This window comes from Cornus florida, unplaced genomic scaffold (genome assembly GCF_030987335.1).
Source record: "Cornus florida cultivar Cherokee Brave unplaced genomic scaffold, ASM3098733v1 CherokeeBrave_3.0.0_Hap2_Chr06, whole genome shotgun sequence".
NCBI lineage: Eukaryota > Viridiplantae > Streptophyta > Magnoliopsida > Cornales > Cornaceae > Cornus > Cornus florida.
In genome coordinates, this window is record NW_026775576.1 from 93,659,344 (window position 1) to 93,680,187 (window position 20,844).

The 20,844-nt window shown below is 33.3% G+C and overlaps 1 protein-coding gene across 1 annotated transcript; it reads left to right on the forward strand.

Annotated features, from left to right (window-relative positions):
• The first annotated feature begins 17,085 nt into the window (after positions 1–17,085).
• LOC132314624 (UPF0481 protein At3g47200-like) lies at positions 17,086–18,545 on the forward strand. Its single transcript, XM_059813464.1, has 3 exons — positions 17,086–17,552; positions 17,607–17,771; positions 17,891–18,545. The coding sequence occupies exons 1-3, from the start codon at positions 17,086–17,088 to the stop codon at positions 18,543–18,545; spliced, it is 1,287 nt and encodes a 428-aa protein (XP_059669447.1).
• The last annotated feature ends 2,299 nt before the right edge of the window (positions 18,546–20,844 follow it).

The following is a 20,844-nucleotide window of genomic DNA, read 5'->3' on the forward strand; positions in this document are numbered from 1 at the left end:
AGGGTTCACATCTTTCATGTCGGATTGGATGGTGATTTTGAACAAGTTCGTGGAGAAATTCTATACAACGATCTAGTTTCAGACTTGGAAGGCTGGTACTCTTTGGTTCGACGAGAAGTGGTACGTCGTGCAACTCTGAAATGGGAGTCTAAAAACTCTGGAGCTTCAGTCATGATGGCTCACAACAGAATAAAGCAAAACTGGCAAGACCGTACTAAACCCAATCAATCTAAAGTCACTAACGGTGCAGACAAGTTTACTTACAAATGCACCCATTGCAATAAGACTGGTCATACCAAAAGTCGCTGTTTCGAACTTGTGGAATATCCGGAATGGTGGGATCATAGCCGTTAGAAGAAGAATTTGACGAAGACCTCTACTGCAGCAGTTATTAAAACCGAGGATGATGGTGCTGAAAAGGCTTTGGGGTTGGTAGTAACTGGAGATAATGGTGGTAAGGTTTTAAATATTTCTATACCTGTTGTTAATAGTGCATGGATAATTAATTCTAGTGCTACCAATCATATGACATTTGATTCTAGACAGGTCTTACCTCTTAATTCCTCCTCATAATAATTTGTTTCTATTGCCAATGGTACTTCTACCCCAATTATTGGGGAAGGATCTTTGACACTCCCTGATAATTTGCATTTAGATTATGTTTTAATTGTTCCATTTTTAGCTTATAATCTTTTTTCAGTTTTCCAAATAACCACAGTTTTATCTTGTGTTGTAATTTTTTAGCTTAGTTTTTTGTGTGTTTAAGGACATCAAAACAAAGCAGATGATTGGTTGTGGTATTAGGCGAGCGAAGCTGTATTACTTGGACTTGATGTTAAAAAGTTCCGACAAGCTACGACAAGCATTGACAGTGGATGGTTCTGAGGGGGAGAAAAAAAAATCTGAAATCTGGCTGTGGCATCGATGTCTGGGACATGATTCCTTTGGTTATTTGAAAAAATTATTTCCTAGTTTATTTTAAAAAAATTCTGGTTCTAATTTTCGCTGTGATGTTTATGAACTAGTAATGAGCCACCATGCTTTGTTTTCGTTATGTTTGAATAAAAATCCACTTCGTTTTATGGTTATACATTATGATGTTTGGGGTCCGTCCAAAGTCACTACTTTAGGTGGATCACGTTGGTTTATTACTTTTATTGAGGACTGTACCAGGATGACCCTGTTGTGCTTGATGAAATCCAAAAGTAAAGTGAACTTATTGTTTTAAAAGTTCCATAAAATGGTTGAAACTCACTACAATGCACATATTCAGGTTCTCCGTAGTGACAATGGTAGAGAATATCAGAGTTTTGACCTTCAATAATATTTGGAAGCACATGGAACTATTTATCAAACCACTTGTTCCAATACACCCCAGCAGAACGGGGTTACAAAGCAAAAAAATTGTCACTTGTTGGAGGTTTTTCGTGCTTCATTGATAGAAGCTCATATGCCGTTATCGTATTGGGGAGAAATACTTACCTTTGCAGCATATCTAATCAATCGAGTACCTTCCAGCTCTATTGACTTTCGGACACCATTGCAGGCTCTCACTAACGCAGTTGTTGCCCCAACCGTCCCAAATCTACCTCCTCATGTCTTTGGTTGTGTTGCATTTGTACATCTCCATAAGCATTAACGCAACAAGCTAACTCATCGAGCATTGTGATGTGTATTTCTCGGATATGCTACTCATAAAAAGGGGTATCACTATTATCACCCTCCAACTCGACGAATATTTATCACCATGGATGTTGTCTTCCATGAAGACTCGATGTATTTTTCCTCTGCATTTGAACTTCAGGGGGAGTACCAGAAAGAAATTCAGACTCTAGATTATGATTATCACACTTTTGAGGACGGCGATTCTAGTGGTGATGACTCACAAGATGGACCAGCCAATCAAGAATCAAGCGAATTGGATTTAAGTGGTATAAGTTTGGATCAAAGTGGTGATGCACGCCCAGAAATGGAAAGTATGACGCCAACCCCACCGTCGTCCCAGTTTAAGTCCCTCGCAACTGATATATCAAACAAATCGCCTGCTGAGGATTTTCCTGATTTAGTGCCTAAGCCATTCAGAAAACAATTACCACAGCGTCACACTAGAGGTATTCCTAAGCCCACATATGAACCCGAACTTTCTAGTAAAGTTAAGTATCCCATGAGTCATTATGTGTTGAACCATCGTTTGTCAGAATCAAATTTGTCATTTATAAATCAATTATCTACTATATCTATTCCTAACAATGTGCAGAAAGCCTTAGCTGACCCTAGGTGGAAAGCAGCTATAAAAGAGGAGATGCAATCCTTACAGAAAAATAACAATTGGGAACTCATTGATCCTCCACCTGGAAAGAAACCATTCGGATATCGATGGATTTTCACTGTGAAGTATAAAACCGATGGCACAATTGAACGCTTTAAAGCAAGATTGGTGGCAAAAGGTTACACCTAAACCTCTGGAATCGATTACACAGAGACGTTTGCACCTGTAGCCAAAATCAACACAGTTCGGGTCTTGTTGTCTTTAGCTACGAACTTGGATTGATCATTGCAACAATTCGATGTGAAAAATGCCTTCTGCATGGTGAATTATCTGAAGAAGTCTACATGGATCTCCCACCAAGATGCATGATACCCAAAAAGTATAGTCGGAAGGTCTGCAAGTTAAAGAAATCATTATATGGGTTGAAACAATCTCCGAGAGTATGGTTTGGAAGATTCACAAAGTCGATGCTAGCTTTTGGCTACCGTCAGAGCAATTCAGACCACACATAATTCCTAAAGAAACAACAGGGTAAAATCACTGCACTCATTGTATATATAGATGACATGGTGGTTACAGGGAATGATTCTGAAGAAATGAAAGCTCTCAAGAAATACTTGTCCAGAGAATTTGAAATGAAAGATCTAGGTCCTTTGAGATATTTTCTTGGGATCGAAGTATCCCGATCTAATAAAGGAATCTTTCTATTTCAAAAAAAGTATACCTTAGATCTACTACAAGAGACTGGCATGACAGCATGTCAACCAGCTGAGACACCAGTGGAAGAAGGTTTAAAGTTATGTGTTAAGTCCAACCAAGTACCTGCTAATAAAGGAAGATACCAAAGACTTGTTGGGAGATTGATGTACTTAGCACACATGAGACCGGATCTAGCTTATACGTTGAGTATTGTTAGCCAGTTTATGCATGATCATGGAGAGCAACATATGAATGCAGTTATGCGCATTTTGAGGTATCTGAAATCTGCTTCTAGAAAAGGAATTTTGTTTTAAAAATGCTGGTTATCAAAACATAGATGTATATACTAATGCTGACTGGGCTGGAGCTATAGAAGATAGGCGATCTACTTCTGGTTACTTCACTTTTGTAGGAGGTAATCTTGTTACATGGAGAAGCAAGAAATAAAATGTTGGTGCTCGCTCAAGTGCAGAAACTGAATTCAGAGGTATGACACTTGGACTTCGTGAATCTTTGTGGTTAAGACTTCTCTTGTGGGATTTGGGTTATCTACTTGGGAAACCGATTCGACTATATTGTGATAATAAAGCAGCATGTGATATTACCCATAATCCAATTCAACATGATCGTACGAAGCATGTCGAAATAGACAGATTCTTCATTAAGGAGAAGTTAGATGGAAAAATTGTGGAGTTGCCTAAAATTCAATATGAGGATCAACTAGCCGACATTCTCACCAAAGCAGTCTCAACTCAAGTGTTTTAAAAAATTTTAGACAAGTTGGGCATGTGTGACATCATTGCACTAACTTGAAGGGGAGTGTTGAGATTTTAGATCTTGTAATCCGAGATTATATAGATTGTACAGCTGTAGGATTGATTTATATACTCCTTGATTTAGGGCTAATTAGTAGGTAATTAGTTTCCCGATTATTGTATAATTAATTACCTATTTTAGTTAGGCATTATTCTATAAATTGAATGTAATATCATCGTGAATAATATCGAATAGAGTTTTAATTCTCATATTCTTTCTCTAAATTTCAAGAGAGGGGAGGAAAAAAGATATGAATGAGGCATCCCTCGTAAAGAGATTGTGTATTTTTCTCTTTTTGTTTGGTTGGAAGAAAGTGAAGAGAATAAGATAATACCTTATATAGTTTGGTAAGAGAAGATAACAGAAAGTGCTAATTATAAAAAAGTTTGTAATTTAAAAATGTTTATTATAATATCGTCTTTCGTCCATATTTGAAGGGAATAAAATTTGTGAAGGAAAGAAGATGACTCATCTATGATCTTTTATTTTCTCTCCTTGTCTTTCCTCTACCAAATAAAATAAATTTGTTTCTTCTTTCATGTCTTTCCTCCTCCCCTACTTCTTCCTTCTTACCAAACGGAGTATTAAAGATTTTGATTTTGTAGGATTTAAAAATGCTTCCCCAGCTTTTAGAAATGTCTTTTGATGTTGATTAGGTTAAGGTTTTCAATTCTTTGGGGGAGGGCCCATGTAGATCCACGCTATAAATACACAATCTGTAAGTATTTTACAAACGAGAATGATGTTATTGCAATGCTTAGTAATAATTATAATAATAAGTTGATACCTTACTAAATTCTTACTAAAATGATCCTGAGTTAATTCTAAGGGCCCGTTATGAAATTCAAGACGCTTGAAGATAGAGGAGAAATGATAGCCAATTCAAAATTGCATTTCATTATATATATATATACACACACACAATAGACACCATGATTTTATTATTCATCATGAATTCAAGAAGATTTTGGGAAATATAAAAAAAGAAAAAAATATCTTAGAAACCCTTGTATAGGAAAGAAGAAAAAACCAAATAAAAAAAAATTGTATGTAAAAATTACTACTCCCATTGTAGTGGCAACATAATACTTATCATGGTGCTTGCATTCCCTCCTCACAAAGTAGGGGAAGGGGGACTCGATCATGAACACACCCATTTGCAGAGTTGAGAGCTCAACCAAAGTACTAACTAGGCTGTTTGGTAATGTTCACGGTGTGTGCATTTTAAACAACCCAATTTTTATCGTTATTCTAAAGTAGCCGTGCTCTTCCGTCTAATGAAACCTATTCCTTTGACCTAAATAATTGTTAGCTTAAAATACCTTAAAATTAAAATTATGAATCTATTAAATATGACAATTTAATTTGATCAAGGTAAATAACAAATAAAACAAATTAAGAATTTGACACGTATTATGTCAAATTTTTTTTTTTCTTTTCTATTTTTAATTTAAATGGATTCAATTAATTTTACTACTAAATTATCATAAAGATAAATTAATGGGCATCACAGAGCTTGACATAACTACGTTAAGCATATATTTTAGAATTACGAGTCAGTGAGTCACACAAATCACAATGGTGACTAAAGAAAACTCATCATTTTCATGCAAGTGTCCCCAGCTACCAATTTTTAATTTAAATGGACTCTATATTATTGTTGTTTACATCTGTTATTTAGGCAAGTGCAGGACCACAACTTAATTGAGGTGGTACTGCCTATTGAAACCTAAATCAAATGAGTGGACTTGGTTTAGGTTTCCCATCTTTATAGTTGGAGGGTTAGAATACTGAAATAACCCCAGAGGCAGCACCAAAAGCCTAATTTTTGTCATCTGTATTGATCAATTTATGAAAATGGAGGCAACTGCAGGACCACAAGTTAAGGTGGTACTGCCTATTAATGAAACCCAATTCATATGCATCATATATATAAATGAGGAGTGTGTGTCTATCTACATAAATTGATGGATGTATATAGCTGATTATGATGTCACTGTTATCCTCAACAATATGCGTAAATAGTGACATCATCTATTTGATAATTACAATAAGAAGTTGATACCTTCCCAACTTGAGTTAATATGTCAAGGGCCCGCCACATTACGTACATAATGTTATATTTGGCATCGAATTTACTGTTTGTATTGGGTTAAAAATATATATATATATTTTTAAAGTTAATTTGTTTTTTATTTTAAATTTTAGACACCGATTTAATGAGCTCAAAAGCAAACGGTATAAGAAAATAAGAAATTCATTATATATATATATATATATATATATATATATATATATATATATATGTTGAATAGACACCATTATTTTATTATTCTGCATTAATTCAAGAAAACTTTAAAAAAGAAAGAAAAAAAAAATCTTAGAAATCTTTATATTAAAAAAATAAAAAGCGAACAAACAAAAAGATATATTTTAAAATTATGACGTACTTGTCATGATGGTACGCTCATGTTAAACAGCCTTTTTTTTTTTTTTTTTGGTTCTTATTCTAAAGTAGTTGAATTGTTACCGTCTATTAAAATTTTATCAATTGATCAATTTTGTTTAGGATTTCTCATCTTTTTACTTGGAAGACCATATTACAAAAAAATCTAGTTTTTTTTACATAATACTAATGAATAAGGCTATCATGACATCAATAAAAAATAGCTTAAAATACCTCAAATTAAAATCAAGAGTCTATTAAATGTGGCAATTTATTAACGGGTCAGTGACTTAGCGATATTAGAATTCTACTTTTTAAAAAGATGTCAGGGGTTCGAGTTTTGATAAAGACATGTGTGTGTGAGTACCAATTAAGAAAAAAAAATGACAATTTAATTTAATTAATGTAAATAACAAATACAAAAATATAAGAGTTTGATGTATCCGTGTAATATATTATAAATTATTTTTAACACTATATTTTTACGTTTATATTCTCCCTACAATCTCTTCTAAAGCACATTGATATTCACGTAAAAAAAACCAATAGAGAGATGATACATGATGGTTGTACGCTTTTCAGTCACCATAAATATTGCTTATTTAATACTATCTCCATCCCAAAAAAAAAGTGTCGTGTTTCGGGAACCGTGACATTTCAATTTATGAGAGTCACGGTTCCCTAAAAGTGACACTTTTTATGAGATGAAGGGAGTATGAAATAGACCTTTTTGTTTTTTTCACTCAACTACTTACTTAAATGTTTACTTTATGAGTAGAAAATGCTTGACATTGTCACTCAACAACTCAAGTTGTTGCTTGACATAGCTCTTTTGTTGCCATTAATTACTAAATTTGAAATGACCACCTTAATCCAAACGAATTCTTCCTTCAATTTAGGCATGTCAATTGATCGAATTTGATCAGATTGGTTGGATATGTATTTAACAAATAATAATAATACTAATGATTCAATAATGATCTAAATTCGACAATTCATTACCTTAACAAATCGAATATTGTTATAAGTAATCTAATCTGATAATAATCCAATTCGATTAAAATTATATATATATATATATATATATATATATATATATATTATGTATAATACGATGTACTATATATGAATATTATATATGAATTATTTATCAATATATTCATTTAGTTACATTGTTATATTATGCACCATCCTAACAATTCCCTACTCCATTTAACATTATGCATAGTTTTTTTTTCGGATTCATTATTTTCATTCTCATGCATTGCCAAAAGGTTGTCCAACAAAAATAAAATAAATAAAAGGGATTTTTACATATAAATGGGATCAGGGCCCCATATTTACACATTGGCAGAGTCAAAGTCTTATATTTTCACAAAAATGAGTTTGACCTAAATGATGATATGGCACATGAAGTTTTACTGTTTAAAATTTTTGTTGTCTAAAATGCCCTTCTCTCTATTCCAATGCATATACCTTATTACCCTTCTTATTTCCTCATCTAATTTAAGGCATTGGAGCCCTAATCATTCAGAATCTTTATTCGTGCGCCCTCTCTAGCTGTTTGGGGCTTTCCGGGAAAACAGCCATTGACGGCGAGCTAGAGCACTGAAGTTCTCAATCTTCAACCTAGTGGACAACAATAAGTTGGAGGAAGGTCCAGTCATGGGGAATGGAACTTGAAACAGCACAATCCTTCAACAATCCCATTTTAAGGGTCGAAGAGATGGTAAATTTGGGTTTCTCTGTTCTGTTTTCTGGCATGTGTAATGAGATTAGGGAACACAAGATTTGTGCATGATTTTGTGTATTTGGTGTTTGTTTCTTGTTACAGATTCAATTTTTGTTGTTAAATGTGAATGAAAGTGGGTTGGTCTCTATTGATCATGGTTGATTTTTGGAGTTTTTGATTAGGGTTTTTGGTTGCATACCTTATGAATCCTGCCTCGTTTTTTATTTTTTATTTTTATTTGGTGCCATTAGTTTCATTTATTTTTCTCTCCATTTTTACTTCTCTCTTTATATATTTGAGCACCAAAAGTACAACCATTATCACTTTCTTGACTGTGAATGCTACAAGATTGGCACATATTTATAAAACTGGCATGTTCTTAAATGTATTTATTTATTTGGATGTGAAAAATTACATGTATATTGTACAAACTTTTTTTTTTTTTTGCATACTTATTTTCCGAAAAAAATAAAAACAAAAATTACATGTATATATGTAGTATCCTAGTATGGTTATCCCGAAGTCTTAATAGAATAAGATGAGGTTTCTGTAATGATTGAGTGATTAACTTTAGGTGTCTGGAAAATTACATCTCTTGTATCTTTTTTCTTGGGAGCTACAGCTTCCACAGTTGGTTCATGTATTGAGCGAATTGAATATTTATATCATGCAACAAGGAAACAAAAAACTCAATAGCCCCAATATAAAGCAAAATTCATGTTATTCTTTCCCTTCTATAATTAAAAGCTAATTCGAAAAATATTAATGGCATAATACCAAATACAATTATCAAAACCACAAAACAACATATCTAATACCAAATCACAAAAACCCATTTGGAATTAAAGTGAGTAATGTAGAGAAAATATAGAAATGAAATATATATATATATATATATATATATATATATATGACACAATTGTAACCTAAATTGAAAATTATAGGTGTAGTATATATGTGTGTGTGTATATTACCTGTTTGGAAATTGGGATTATATCAAAGGGTTCTACGAAGATGAGGGTGTGAAGAAGAGGCATGGTGTCTAGTCTGAGATAGCGAGGGATAGAGAGAAGAATTGGGTTTGCTTGTCTTCCACCTCTAAAATCAAACTTCCACTTCCATTTTGCAAATAGAGGATCCTTTAACATAAATGAAAGAGCCACCTTTCTGATTTTGAAAGGATGTTCTACAGTGACAGGCTGGTTTTGTGCAGCAAGATGTTCTACAGTGACAGGCTGGTTTTCCAAAGGCCATTTGTTAGTAGGAATCAGTGATTTTATTATTATTATTTTTTGAAGTTGCCTTTTATTTCTTAATATCAAATATATATATCTGGTACAAATCTGTGAATTCTTTCATAGTTTGATCGACGAGTCGATTACAATTATAAATCAACCCTTTTGCAATAACACAAATCATTGTAAAATATGGCTATTGGTCGGGTAAGTCAAACCACTGGGACTGCTAGTTTATGGCAACTTAGGTGTCTAGAATCATTTTTAGAATGATGAAGGGGTAACGAGGATTTGTTGGGTTGTCACTTAAGCTATGAATTAAGAAATGTATAAAACAGTAAGTTGCAAGGAGTTTAGAAAGAAGAAATCTAGATAGAGAGGTCTAGGGAAGTGAATCCACTCCTACCCTTTACACATGCTAAGTAAATGATTGATTTGGGGAATTAATGTACATACATGACCATGATACATAACAACACATAGTTACTACAATATCTTCAAGAAATTCATTTAATCACAAGGTAAGAATAACCTATCAAAACTTCACATGCTTGAGCTACTTAGACTATGATGTAACCTTAGACATGCTTGCTAAGCAAGAGATTATCAAACCCTTAATTAAATAGTGAAAGCACATGGAATCAAGATGCAAGATTAACCCATCAAAAGAAAGTCTTAAGCTATGGATTAACAAGTTTCTTAAAAACCATGCTATTAAAACCATTCCATAATCTTGTTTCCATTGTCACTATGAAAATATTAGCCATACAACTATAAGAATAAATAATCTAAGACAAGAACATTTAATTCAACATGATCATTTATAATTAAAAACATTCATTACAAATTGTAATATGTTCTAGATTATGGAACTTGGCTATACATACATTTCATTCTCCAAAATAAATCAAAAATTAAACATGCTTACAAGGAAGGGTTTCATCACCTCCCTAGATGGAGGTTTAGTTACCCATTAATGTTACAAGGAATGAAGAGGAAGAAGAATATCCATCAATTTCTACACCCTTGCTCCAAGAACACTTCTCTCCCTTCTCTAGATCTCAAAAATGTTAGATATATGATATGAGATCACCTTTCCCTCTTTATCCATCCAAAACCTATTCCCCATACTCACAATCCCGAGCTACCCCCTCTGCATGAAGCTAGACCACACAAAAGAAGGATAAGGGGACCAAAAAGCTGAAAATCAGGGGCAGTTGAACTGCCTACTGCAGTTCCGCGGGCGCCAGCGGGGGCTTGGCTTCGCGAGGGCTGTACTGGTGTGTTTGGCGGGTGCCCGCAATGGCGAGGCGAGCGCCGGCGATGGCTCGCGGGGGCTTCTGCAGGAGCTAAGCAAGGGCCCGTAAAACCTGGCAGAGAGTAGAGGGGTTTAGAGGGCGCCCACGGGAGCTTGCCACTGCAGCAGTGACCATGCTTCCTGCAAGTCTCATCAAACCGGATCGTGGACATGCTTCCATCTCAGAAGCACAATGAACACTAAGCCATGGCTTCACAAAAACTGCAACATAAGAGGTTCGGTCCAAAAGATGACTCCCCGGCACGGCGCACGTGTTTCAACACAAATGATGTCAAAACCGCTTCTTTGATCATTCTTAGGAAAACCACCTGAAACCAGAAAGAATAACACAAATGAATTAAAACTGTACATTATACTCCATTAATAGGCTTAACTAATGCAAGAAAGGGCGCTTGAATATGCAATATTCGGCACTTATCATAGTTGTATTAATTGGGCAATTTTTTTTTTTTTTTTTTTCGTGTTACATGATTGTGCTGTCTTTTTGTATCTGATGTAGTAATAAATTGTATTTTTCAAGAGCTCTAATGGAAATATTCAACCTCTTAAGTAAACTCAAAATTCTTATGTAATTGTTTAGAATGTTTTAAACAGCAATATTGCTAAGTTGGATAATGAGGTCACCTGCAAGGTGTTTAGCAAATTATAAATTCTTTTATAATTTTGATGATTCTTTTTAAAATTATTATTATTCAAAAGTTTCGAATTGTCTGTTTTTATATTGCATTTGTTCCTTATTATTATTATACAATGCCTTAATACCTTAATTTTTATTGCATGTGATAGTCACATAGACAAAGTGGTTCTTTTGTTCCATCTACACACAAAAACAGAGAGAATGTATGTCCATCAAATACACAAACAAGAGGACTCTCACTAAGACCACACAAAGGAAAAGGGCCACAAATTGGTTGACCACAGAACAAGGAAATACATACCTGTATTTGCCTAATTGGGAGCTAGATGAAGTAGGATAGGAGGATCTTAGAATCCGAAATGTACTTGAAACGATGTGGGATATGGGACATTTGTAATATTGAATAGTGTCATTTTTTTTTTTGTTGGTATTTTGCAATCTGTTGGTGCTAGTTTTTTTTTTAACTTTTAAAGAAGAATAGCTTTGCAACTTTTGATTGTGGATTAGGTTGGTATGTTTTTGTAACCATTGGATTGCTTATTATACTGGCATCTACCTTAGATGGAATGAAAAAAAGTTGTTATTTTGCATTGGGTTTTCATGATTTAGTATTGTATGGCTTATTATACTAGGGCCTCACTGAATTTTCTTCGACTATTACATGAATGTACTATATAAAAAAATTTCATTCCAAACTTGAAGTAATTGAATGAATGAAAATTCGCCTGTTGTTTCCTTGGTTCCATGGTATCGAACAAAAGGATAATTTAATCTCAATAGTTGTCAAAGAGATACCATACTCTCTCAAAGGCTAATTAAGTTGCACATTACATCCATAAACAGCTCCATTAGTGCCATGAATAACACAAAATATTCTCCAAGTTAGCTAAGCGAGTGTTTAAAAAACATGGTACCTGGATGCCAAAAAGTGGTACCTTCAATTCAAAATATTAACCAAAGGTAAGGAAGATCCAAGTATTTTTCATATGTAGAAGCCCTTTTACTTTCTAATGGAACTAACAATCTATGTCTTGCGCCTGTGTTTAATACATAAATGATGCATGTCTTCACTATAATAATAATAATAATAATAATACACATATCATATCATATCACCACATACAACATAAGACGTATTAATGAGAATAACAAAAATCCATTACTTTTAATTAAGCAAAAAAATTAAGGCTAGTACCATATTTACAAAATATTTAAAGCCACCATGAATATTAAAAAAGTTACCATTCATCCAATATGATAATGTCAATAAAGAATAAAAACTAAACCACTAAATTCAAAAAGAAACAATCATCTTTTTCAAAATAAGAACATAACCATCAATTTTGAACATATATTAGATCCCCTCGTTTGTACAAAATCTTGACGGCAACAATCGATCCTTCAATCATATTCTGTAATAAAAAAAAAAAATTCAATTTTATTACATTTAATGAAATCAGCACATGGCTCTATTAAAAATTTACTAACACACAATGCAAAAAAATAATATTTGAATGAATTTAAAACTTACTTGAATATGAAAAGTCATAGTGATGCTTCGAATAACCCTTGTAGCCTTCTTTGATTCTTATAGAAAAGTCCTTAGCTCTTAACCTGCTAATTTTTGGATTTCATCTACTATATATATATATATATATATATATATATATATATATATATATATATATTGTGTAAAGAGTTGAGAGAATAAAATGTATCAGTAATATATATTACTTCCATTGGGAGAGATGCTAAACATAGAAAATTCCAAAGTAGAATTGAAACAAAGGTACATAAGAAATTGATTTCATATCAACATCAGTATATATATAAGTGTTACAAATTTAGATCAAGTACTCACCTTAACTATGAAGATTTATGTCTTCAAAGAAAGAATAAATCCCCTTTAGAAGGTAAAATCACTCAAATCCTACCCAAAAACCTGCAAATAAATTAATTGCCTTTTATTTAATAATTAAATTCAACAAATTTCAATCTTAATGTTTCTTGATACTCTAAATTAAAGATTATATGCCAAAAATGCCCTAATGGCAATTAGAGATTTAGATTTTTAGAACATAAAAGGAAGAATTTAACGAGCCAATCCTTTGTATGCTAATTCATGAACAACACATTCAAGGTATATTGCCAGATTAGCAAACCAAATAGTATTACTGCCACAAACTGCTTAAAATGTTAAACCAATTCAAATATATACACATTTTCTAAAATGCAAAAATGAAAATAAATTAAACCAACCCATCATTAATGAAAATCAATACAACCCAGCCCACCATTATTAGTTATACACATCTGTATATTCATCTATTCATCTCTAAGACGCAAAATAGCTAGGTAGAGATAGAAGAGTACTAGGAACAATCATAGGGGGGAATACAAAATCAGCACATGACAATATTACACTTGTGAAGAAAAGAAGCCAAGAAATATATATATATATATATATATATATATATATATATATATAACCTCAATCTCTCAATCAAACGAGCTAAGAACATTGGCAGCAACATTGTCAATAATCTTATCACTGTAGAATCTCAGGTATTATAAATTTATTTATTTGATTGAAACTGAATTTGGGAGGGAATGACTCATGATGGCCATCAGAATCCACATCTAATAAAAATGGACACACTTTACCTTTGTGCATTCTTACTAACCGAAGACAAATCATTTGTATATAAACAGAAATGTAACTTTTGCAAGTTTTACTATATTTAGAAGTATTAGTAGGCATGATTACTATCTTATTCTATCACGTTTGCTAGACATCCTTTCATTTCTAATTTCTAATTTCTAATTTCTAATGATTATTTATAGTCTAAACTGAAACTAAAGAGGAAATTAGATATTAAGGACCAAATATATGTTAATGAATTTACATACAGGAGATGTAATTTTCCAGACACCTAAAGTTAGCCATTCAATCATTACAGAAACCTCATCTTATTCTATTAAGACTTCGGGATAACCATACTAGGATACTCCATATATACATGTAATTTTTGTTTTTATTTTTTTTGGAAAATAAGTATGCAAAAAAAAAAAAAAAAAGAAAAAAAAAAAAAAAGCCTGTACAATATACATGTTATTTTTCACATCCAAATAGATAAATACATTTAAGAACATGCCAGTTTTATAAACATGTGCCAATCTTGTAGCATTCACAGTCAAGAAAGTGATAATGGTTGTATTTTTAGTGCTCAAATATATGAAGAGAGAAGTAAAAAAATGGAGAGAAAAATAAATGAAACTAATGGCACCAAATAAAAATTAAAAATAAAAAACGAGGCAGGATTCATAAGGTATGCAACCAAAAACCCTAATCAAAAACTCCAAAAATCAACCATGATCAATAGAGACCAACCCACTTTCATTCACATTTAACAACAAAAATTGAATCTGTAACAAGAAACAAACACCAAATACACAAAATCATGCACAAATCTTGTGTTCCCTAATCTCATTACACATGTCAGAAAACAGAACAGAGAAACCCAAATTTACCATCTCTTCGACCCTTAAAATGGGATTGTTGAAGGATTGTGCTGTTTCAAGTTCCATTCTCCATGACTGGACCTTCCTCCGTCTTGCTACTGTCCACCAGATTGAAGATTAAGAACTTCGGTGCTCTAGCTCGCCATCAATGGCTGTTTTCCCGGAAAGCCCTAAACAGCCAAAGAGGGCACAAGAATAAGGATTCTGAATGATTAGGGCTCCAATGGCTTAAATTAGATGAGGAAATAAGTAGGGTAATAAGGTAAATGCATTGAAATAGGGAGAAGGGCATTTTAGACAACAAAAATTTTAACAGTAAAACTTCATGTGCCATGTCATCATTTAGGTCAAACTCATTTTTGTGAAAATATAAGACTTTAACTCCGTCAATGTGTAAATATGGGGCCCTAACCCCATTTATATGTAAAAATCGCTAAATAAAAAGTCCCATTCACATGGATTATGCGATCACGTGGGTCGACCATAAATTCATACATTATTGTCCTCCTAATTTTGTTGCCATTTTAAGAATGGCGTGAAGGAAGTGTGTGGCAAGATAATTTGGACTTATAGGTTGCAATGATTTATGAGAGCTTAGACGGAGATGTGGTTGGACATCGACCACAACAATTTGGTTTTTAGTTGTGTACAAAATTTCTGTTTTCATTAGTCTCAAGCAAATAAGCAAATTATTGTCCAAATTAACTTTTGAATTATATGTGGAATTTGAAGTACTCACATTGAATTGGAAGCAATTAAGTCCGTTTTACTATGGTACTTAAATTTAATTTCCCATCCAAACATTACAGTAAAATTACAAGTATGTTAGGATGAAAGAAAATTAAATGGAAGGGAGGGAAGATGATATGAATGAGACATTTTTAGATAAGACATTGTATATTTTTCGTTTTTTGTTTGGTTGGATGTAAGAAAATAATGTAATATTTTATTTTGTTTGGTAGGAGAAAAGATAATAGAAAGTGCTAATTATAAGAAAAGTTTGTTATTTTAAAATATTTATTAAAGCATTTTTTTTTTTTTTTACCAAATGTAGTAAATTTGTTTCTTTCTTTCTGTCTTCCTTTCACTTCTCTTCCTTCCTTCTTACAAAACGGAGTATTAAGGATTTGGATATTGTAAGATTTAAAAATAGCCTTTGGTTGGTTGGTTTTTTTTTTTTTTTTTTCCTTGGCCTATAGTTGTTGCAGCTTCTAGAAATGTCAAATACAAATATAAAATTTTGTAGATAAATCTAATACAAATGTGGGACAGATATAAGTTGCAACTCATATTCAAACCATTTATAACGACTCAAATATGATCAAATCAAAATGGGTCGGTTTAACACATTATGACCTAGTAACCCACTTTCCCTCTTTATTATTATTATTTAAAAAAAAAAAAAAAATCTTTTTACTTCAAGCCAATACCATCATCAAGTTTGAATGGGTAAAATTGAGCACGTCAAAATACGTTGAAAAACCACCATAGGTATGGGTCAAATATATTATTATTATTTTTTTTTCGGAAGGTAGGTATGGGTCAAATATGCTTGCTAAATCTTGCAACTACTTTTGAAAAATCGTTAAATTTATATTATTTTATGAATTTTGAAAATACAAATCCAAGTTGGCATGTGCCATTTAGCAAAAGACCGATCCATTTAGTATGACCCAACCGATTTAAAAATATAAAGGAGTCTTTTATTTGTGTATGTCTATATATATACTTATGTATAAAGTCTCTCTAAAGCACCCACAAATGTTATTTACTGTCAAATAAAAGTAAAAGACCATTTTTTTTCCCCTTATCTTTAAAATTAAATCCAAGCTAGCATGGAATTGACCCGTATCTGTGACCATAAACCGACCCATTTTAATTTAATTTAATTTTTTATCCTTTTAAAATGCTCATCTGCAATTTTTAATTCAATTATCCTCTATCCCAAATTTCACCTAAAAATACCCCACCCGGCAACCCAAAGAACAAACACCTATTTGATTTGAAGGGAGTCCGAACCATAGATAGTCGAGGAAGTCGGTAGCCTGGGGCGGTGATCTGAATCCCACCCCAATTTTGATACACAGGTTTTGGAAATAGAAACGCATATACAGTGTTTGATAAAAATAAAAAGGTCAAACTAACCTGATGGGCGGGTGGGTTGTTAAAGATAGGAAAACCTAGAATCCCGCGCAACTGATCTTCAATCTCCTCTCCGTTTTAATACAAAAGTCTAGTACTTTGGAGATAGAAGAAAGTCACAAAAGACAAACTGACTTGATGGGTGGACCCTTAACCATCGTTTGCATTATTCTCGACAATAGATGAACCGTGAACCCATATATAGAGGCCAAATGTCCTACATAATTCGAACTCGAAAAATTTAACTTGAGCAAACACAAAGTCACTTGATGGCGAATGATAGAAATTGTGAAGCTGAAGTCCCAGAGGAGGATATATCTGGGCTTTTGGGGTACCTACAGATAAAAATCGTCAGCAACAAAGAAAAGATAGAGGCTCTGAAGCCTTTCAAGGAAGAGGAGAAAGAACTCCCCACCATTCACAGGGTTCCAGATGTGTTTCATAAAATGAATGAACTTGCTTATTCTCCTAGCGTTGTAGCTATTGGGCCTCTTCACGGAGGAAAGAAAGTTCAGAAACATCTCCAAGCAATGGAGGTGGAGAAGCTTAGCTACATGCATCACCTGTTTGAACGAACAGAAAATTTTGAGAAAACGCGACATGACTGTGTGGCTGCCATGTTAAAATTGGAGTCTAATGCCAGGAGATGCTATGCCGACGATGTCAGACTCGATTTCACACTGGATGAAGATGACAATCCAGTCGATGCCAACTGTTGTACTCCAGAAAAATTCAGGTTCGCGGAAATGATACTTATTGATGGTTGCTTTATTATTGAACTTTTTTACAGGAGTTACCTAAAAGAGATTGACCCCATTGCCGCCAACAATTTCAAATTCGCAGCTGTCGAACAAGACTTGCTGTTGCTCGAGAACCAGCTTCCCTTTTTTGTTCTTGATAAATTGTTTGGCCTCACTGTTGGACGTAGCCCGGAATATTGCAGCCACGGCCCTTCGTTGAGTGATTGTGTACTTTCATTCTATGGGGATGTACTAAGCCTAGAAGGTGGTAAATTGAAAAAAAGGATAACATCCTGCCAGATGGCCCAGCTCATATACTCCATCTTTTACACAGTTGCTACTTGCCAACTGGGTCACACCAAGAAGAGAAAACGGAGGAGACTGCAGATTCAGACGAAGAAGAGAAGATGGAGCTAGTATTAAAGAATTTCAAATATTCTGCAACAGAACTTGACTTGGGAGGAACCAAATTTGTGCAAGGTAATAAGGAGAACATATTCGACGTGAAGTTCACGACTCATCATAGTTATTTTCCTTTTCGTAGAGGAGGTGAATTTGAGATCCCGCCGTTCACCGTTAATGATTGGACGGAGTTGATCTTGAGGAACCTCATTGCTTTTGAGCAATCTTGCCCTTTAATGGTTAAGAGTTACTTCACATCACATGCTTTCCTCATGGATAGACTCATCAACACGGCCGAGGATGTAAAATTGCTTGAGAAAGAAGAGATAATATGTAACAAGATGGGTTGCCGTGAAGAAGTGGCATCTCTCTTCAACAAACTCTGCAAGAATATTGCTATAGATAGTCTCTACTCAACTAACCACTGCCTAGAGGTCATCAATTTTCACAAGCATCGCTGGCCCAAGTTTCAAGTGAAACTGAAACGTGATTATTTTAGTAATCCATGGACAATCATATCAGTAGCTGCTGCCTTCGTCCTTTTTGGGCTTACATTGATGCAGACCATATTTGCGGTGCCTTCTTAAATCGTTAAGTACGTGTATATACATATAAGGTCTAGTATGCATTAATAATGTGGATGACTAAGCATTTGTTCTTCCCAAATTTGTTTCATGGATCTAGATCAGTATATGTTATAGGGATTACTGTCTTTAACTAGGATGGTATTGTAAGAAACATGTCTGTATGTCTTTAACTAGGATGGTATTGTAAGAAACATGTCTGTATGTCTTTAACTAGGTTGGTATTGTAAGAAACATGTCTGTATTTGCTTAATTTGTTGAGCTCTTTGATTTTTTTTTTTTTGGGTTTAAAGGTAAGCTTTAATAGAAGAAAAAGAGAATGTACAGAGGATAGTCACTGAGGACACAAGAAGCCAAAGGCTAACAAACAACCAGAACCTAGTCCAACCAAAATTTACAACAAGCCAAAAAAAACAAACAACCGGAACCTAGTCATCAAATGGCCATTGCCTGATGCAGCCACGGTCCCAGAGAGAGAACTATCCAAATATGAAGGCCTTCTAAAATTCAATACTTAAGAGTCCAGACGAGAAGATAACACTCAATTCAGTCAGTAGAGCACACCATGTTAGGCCTGGTCCCCTATTAGTCTAGATCAGAGCTCTTTCTCAGCTTTAGAGATGCCAGCTTTGCTCTGATACATTTTCAGAACGTACACTCAAAGCATCCACGTATTTGTTTGTGTAGATACGGTTGTACCTTTCTTTCCATGAGTGCTAAATTATATGCGAATAATGGATTAATTAGAAAAAGAAGAAAGATGAGTGATGAATGCTAGTTACGAATGCCTAAATTTTATGAAAGGAGAAATTAATGTAACACGGTTAACACTTAATTTATTAAACCGCGAAAAATACAAGTATATGAGAATTGAATGCGTTAATATGTTAAAATGTAAATACATATTGAATGCATGGCTTGGAGATGTATCCCTGAAGTGTTTATAACTAATTAACAGGTACAAAATTGCTGATTAATTATTTACTTAAAAAAAAAAAAAAAATCGTTAATAATTTTATCCAAAATCAAACCTTTTTATTTATTTTTTTTGGGAAGGTACCAAAATCAAACCTTGATATTACTAAATAATGTTAATCAGAACTTTTTGTTAATCATTCTTAAATACATATAATGATAATCATATGAAAAGTTGTAAACACTTTTATAACTTTTTGTAAACGCTCTTTGTTGATCATTTATTAATTAATGTGATTATTATTATGTGAATATATACATTATATTTACAAATTTAACGCTCTCATGATCCCCTTTCGGTTCTCCTTCCATCCATGTGATTTAGGGTCTAACTATTGCACGGACCTTGTTATTGTCTTATTATTTATATATTGTGTTTGTCGTATGGTTGCAATAGATGAAAAAATAAATGCTGACATTTTGAATTATATTTTGATTATATTAATTTCTTAAGTAAAAGAATTCACAATCACACTGGATGGCGTAGAATTTGAGGACCGTCACATGGTTACGCAAGCTAATGGGATTTGCAGTAACTTCATCGACCTTATTAAACACCTAACCTACTATATATATCTTTTTCAGTAAATACCTGACCTACTATATTAATTCATCCATTACACTGCATATACATTTACTTATTATATGGAATACGTTTGCTTATTAATTAATTCAATAAGCACGTTCTCATTTACTATTGCTAATTAATTCTATTGGTAGAACTTCTCCAATTTAAAAGTGAGGCTGATCAGTTGGGAGTCGATAGTAGACAAAATAGCTTGACCTTTAGGAAAAAAAATAAAAAATACAAAAATAAAAATGGTAATTTTGGAAACATATAATTATTTTAGTAGCCGTGCAATTGGGTTCTAACTCATCTTGAGTTCGGTAGCATGCACTAGTCACTACCTACCCCTGCTATTTACAGTCTTGATCAACGATAGAAAAAATAAAATAAATTGCAGTTTCTACGGTGACTATGTATTAATAAAGGACCACATGTGTAACCGAAGTTTCCGTAGAATTAAAGACCTAATATGTGAACTTCGAGATGGAAATGCATTCTTTAAAGTATCAGCAAAGTTTTGCCTCCTCTAGTCCCTACCTCCCCCTGCTATTTACAGACTTGATCAACGATAGAAAAAATAAAATAAATTGCAGTTTCTACGTTGACTATGTATTAATAAAGGACCACGTGTAACCGAAGTTTAATTTCCATAGAATAAAAAGAACATACTAACATGTGATCTTCGAGATGGAAATGCATTCTTTAAAGTATCAGCAAAGTTTTGCCTCCTCGACCTTATTAAACACCTAACCTACTATA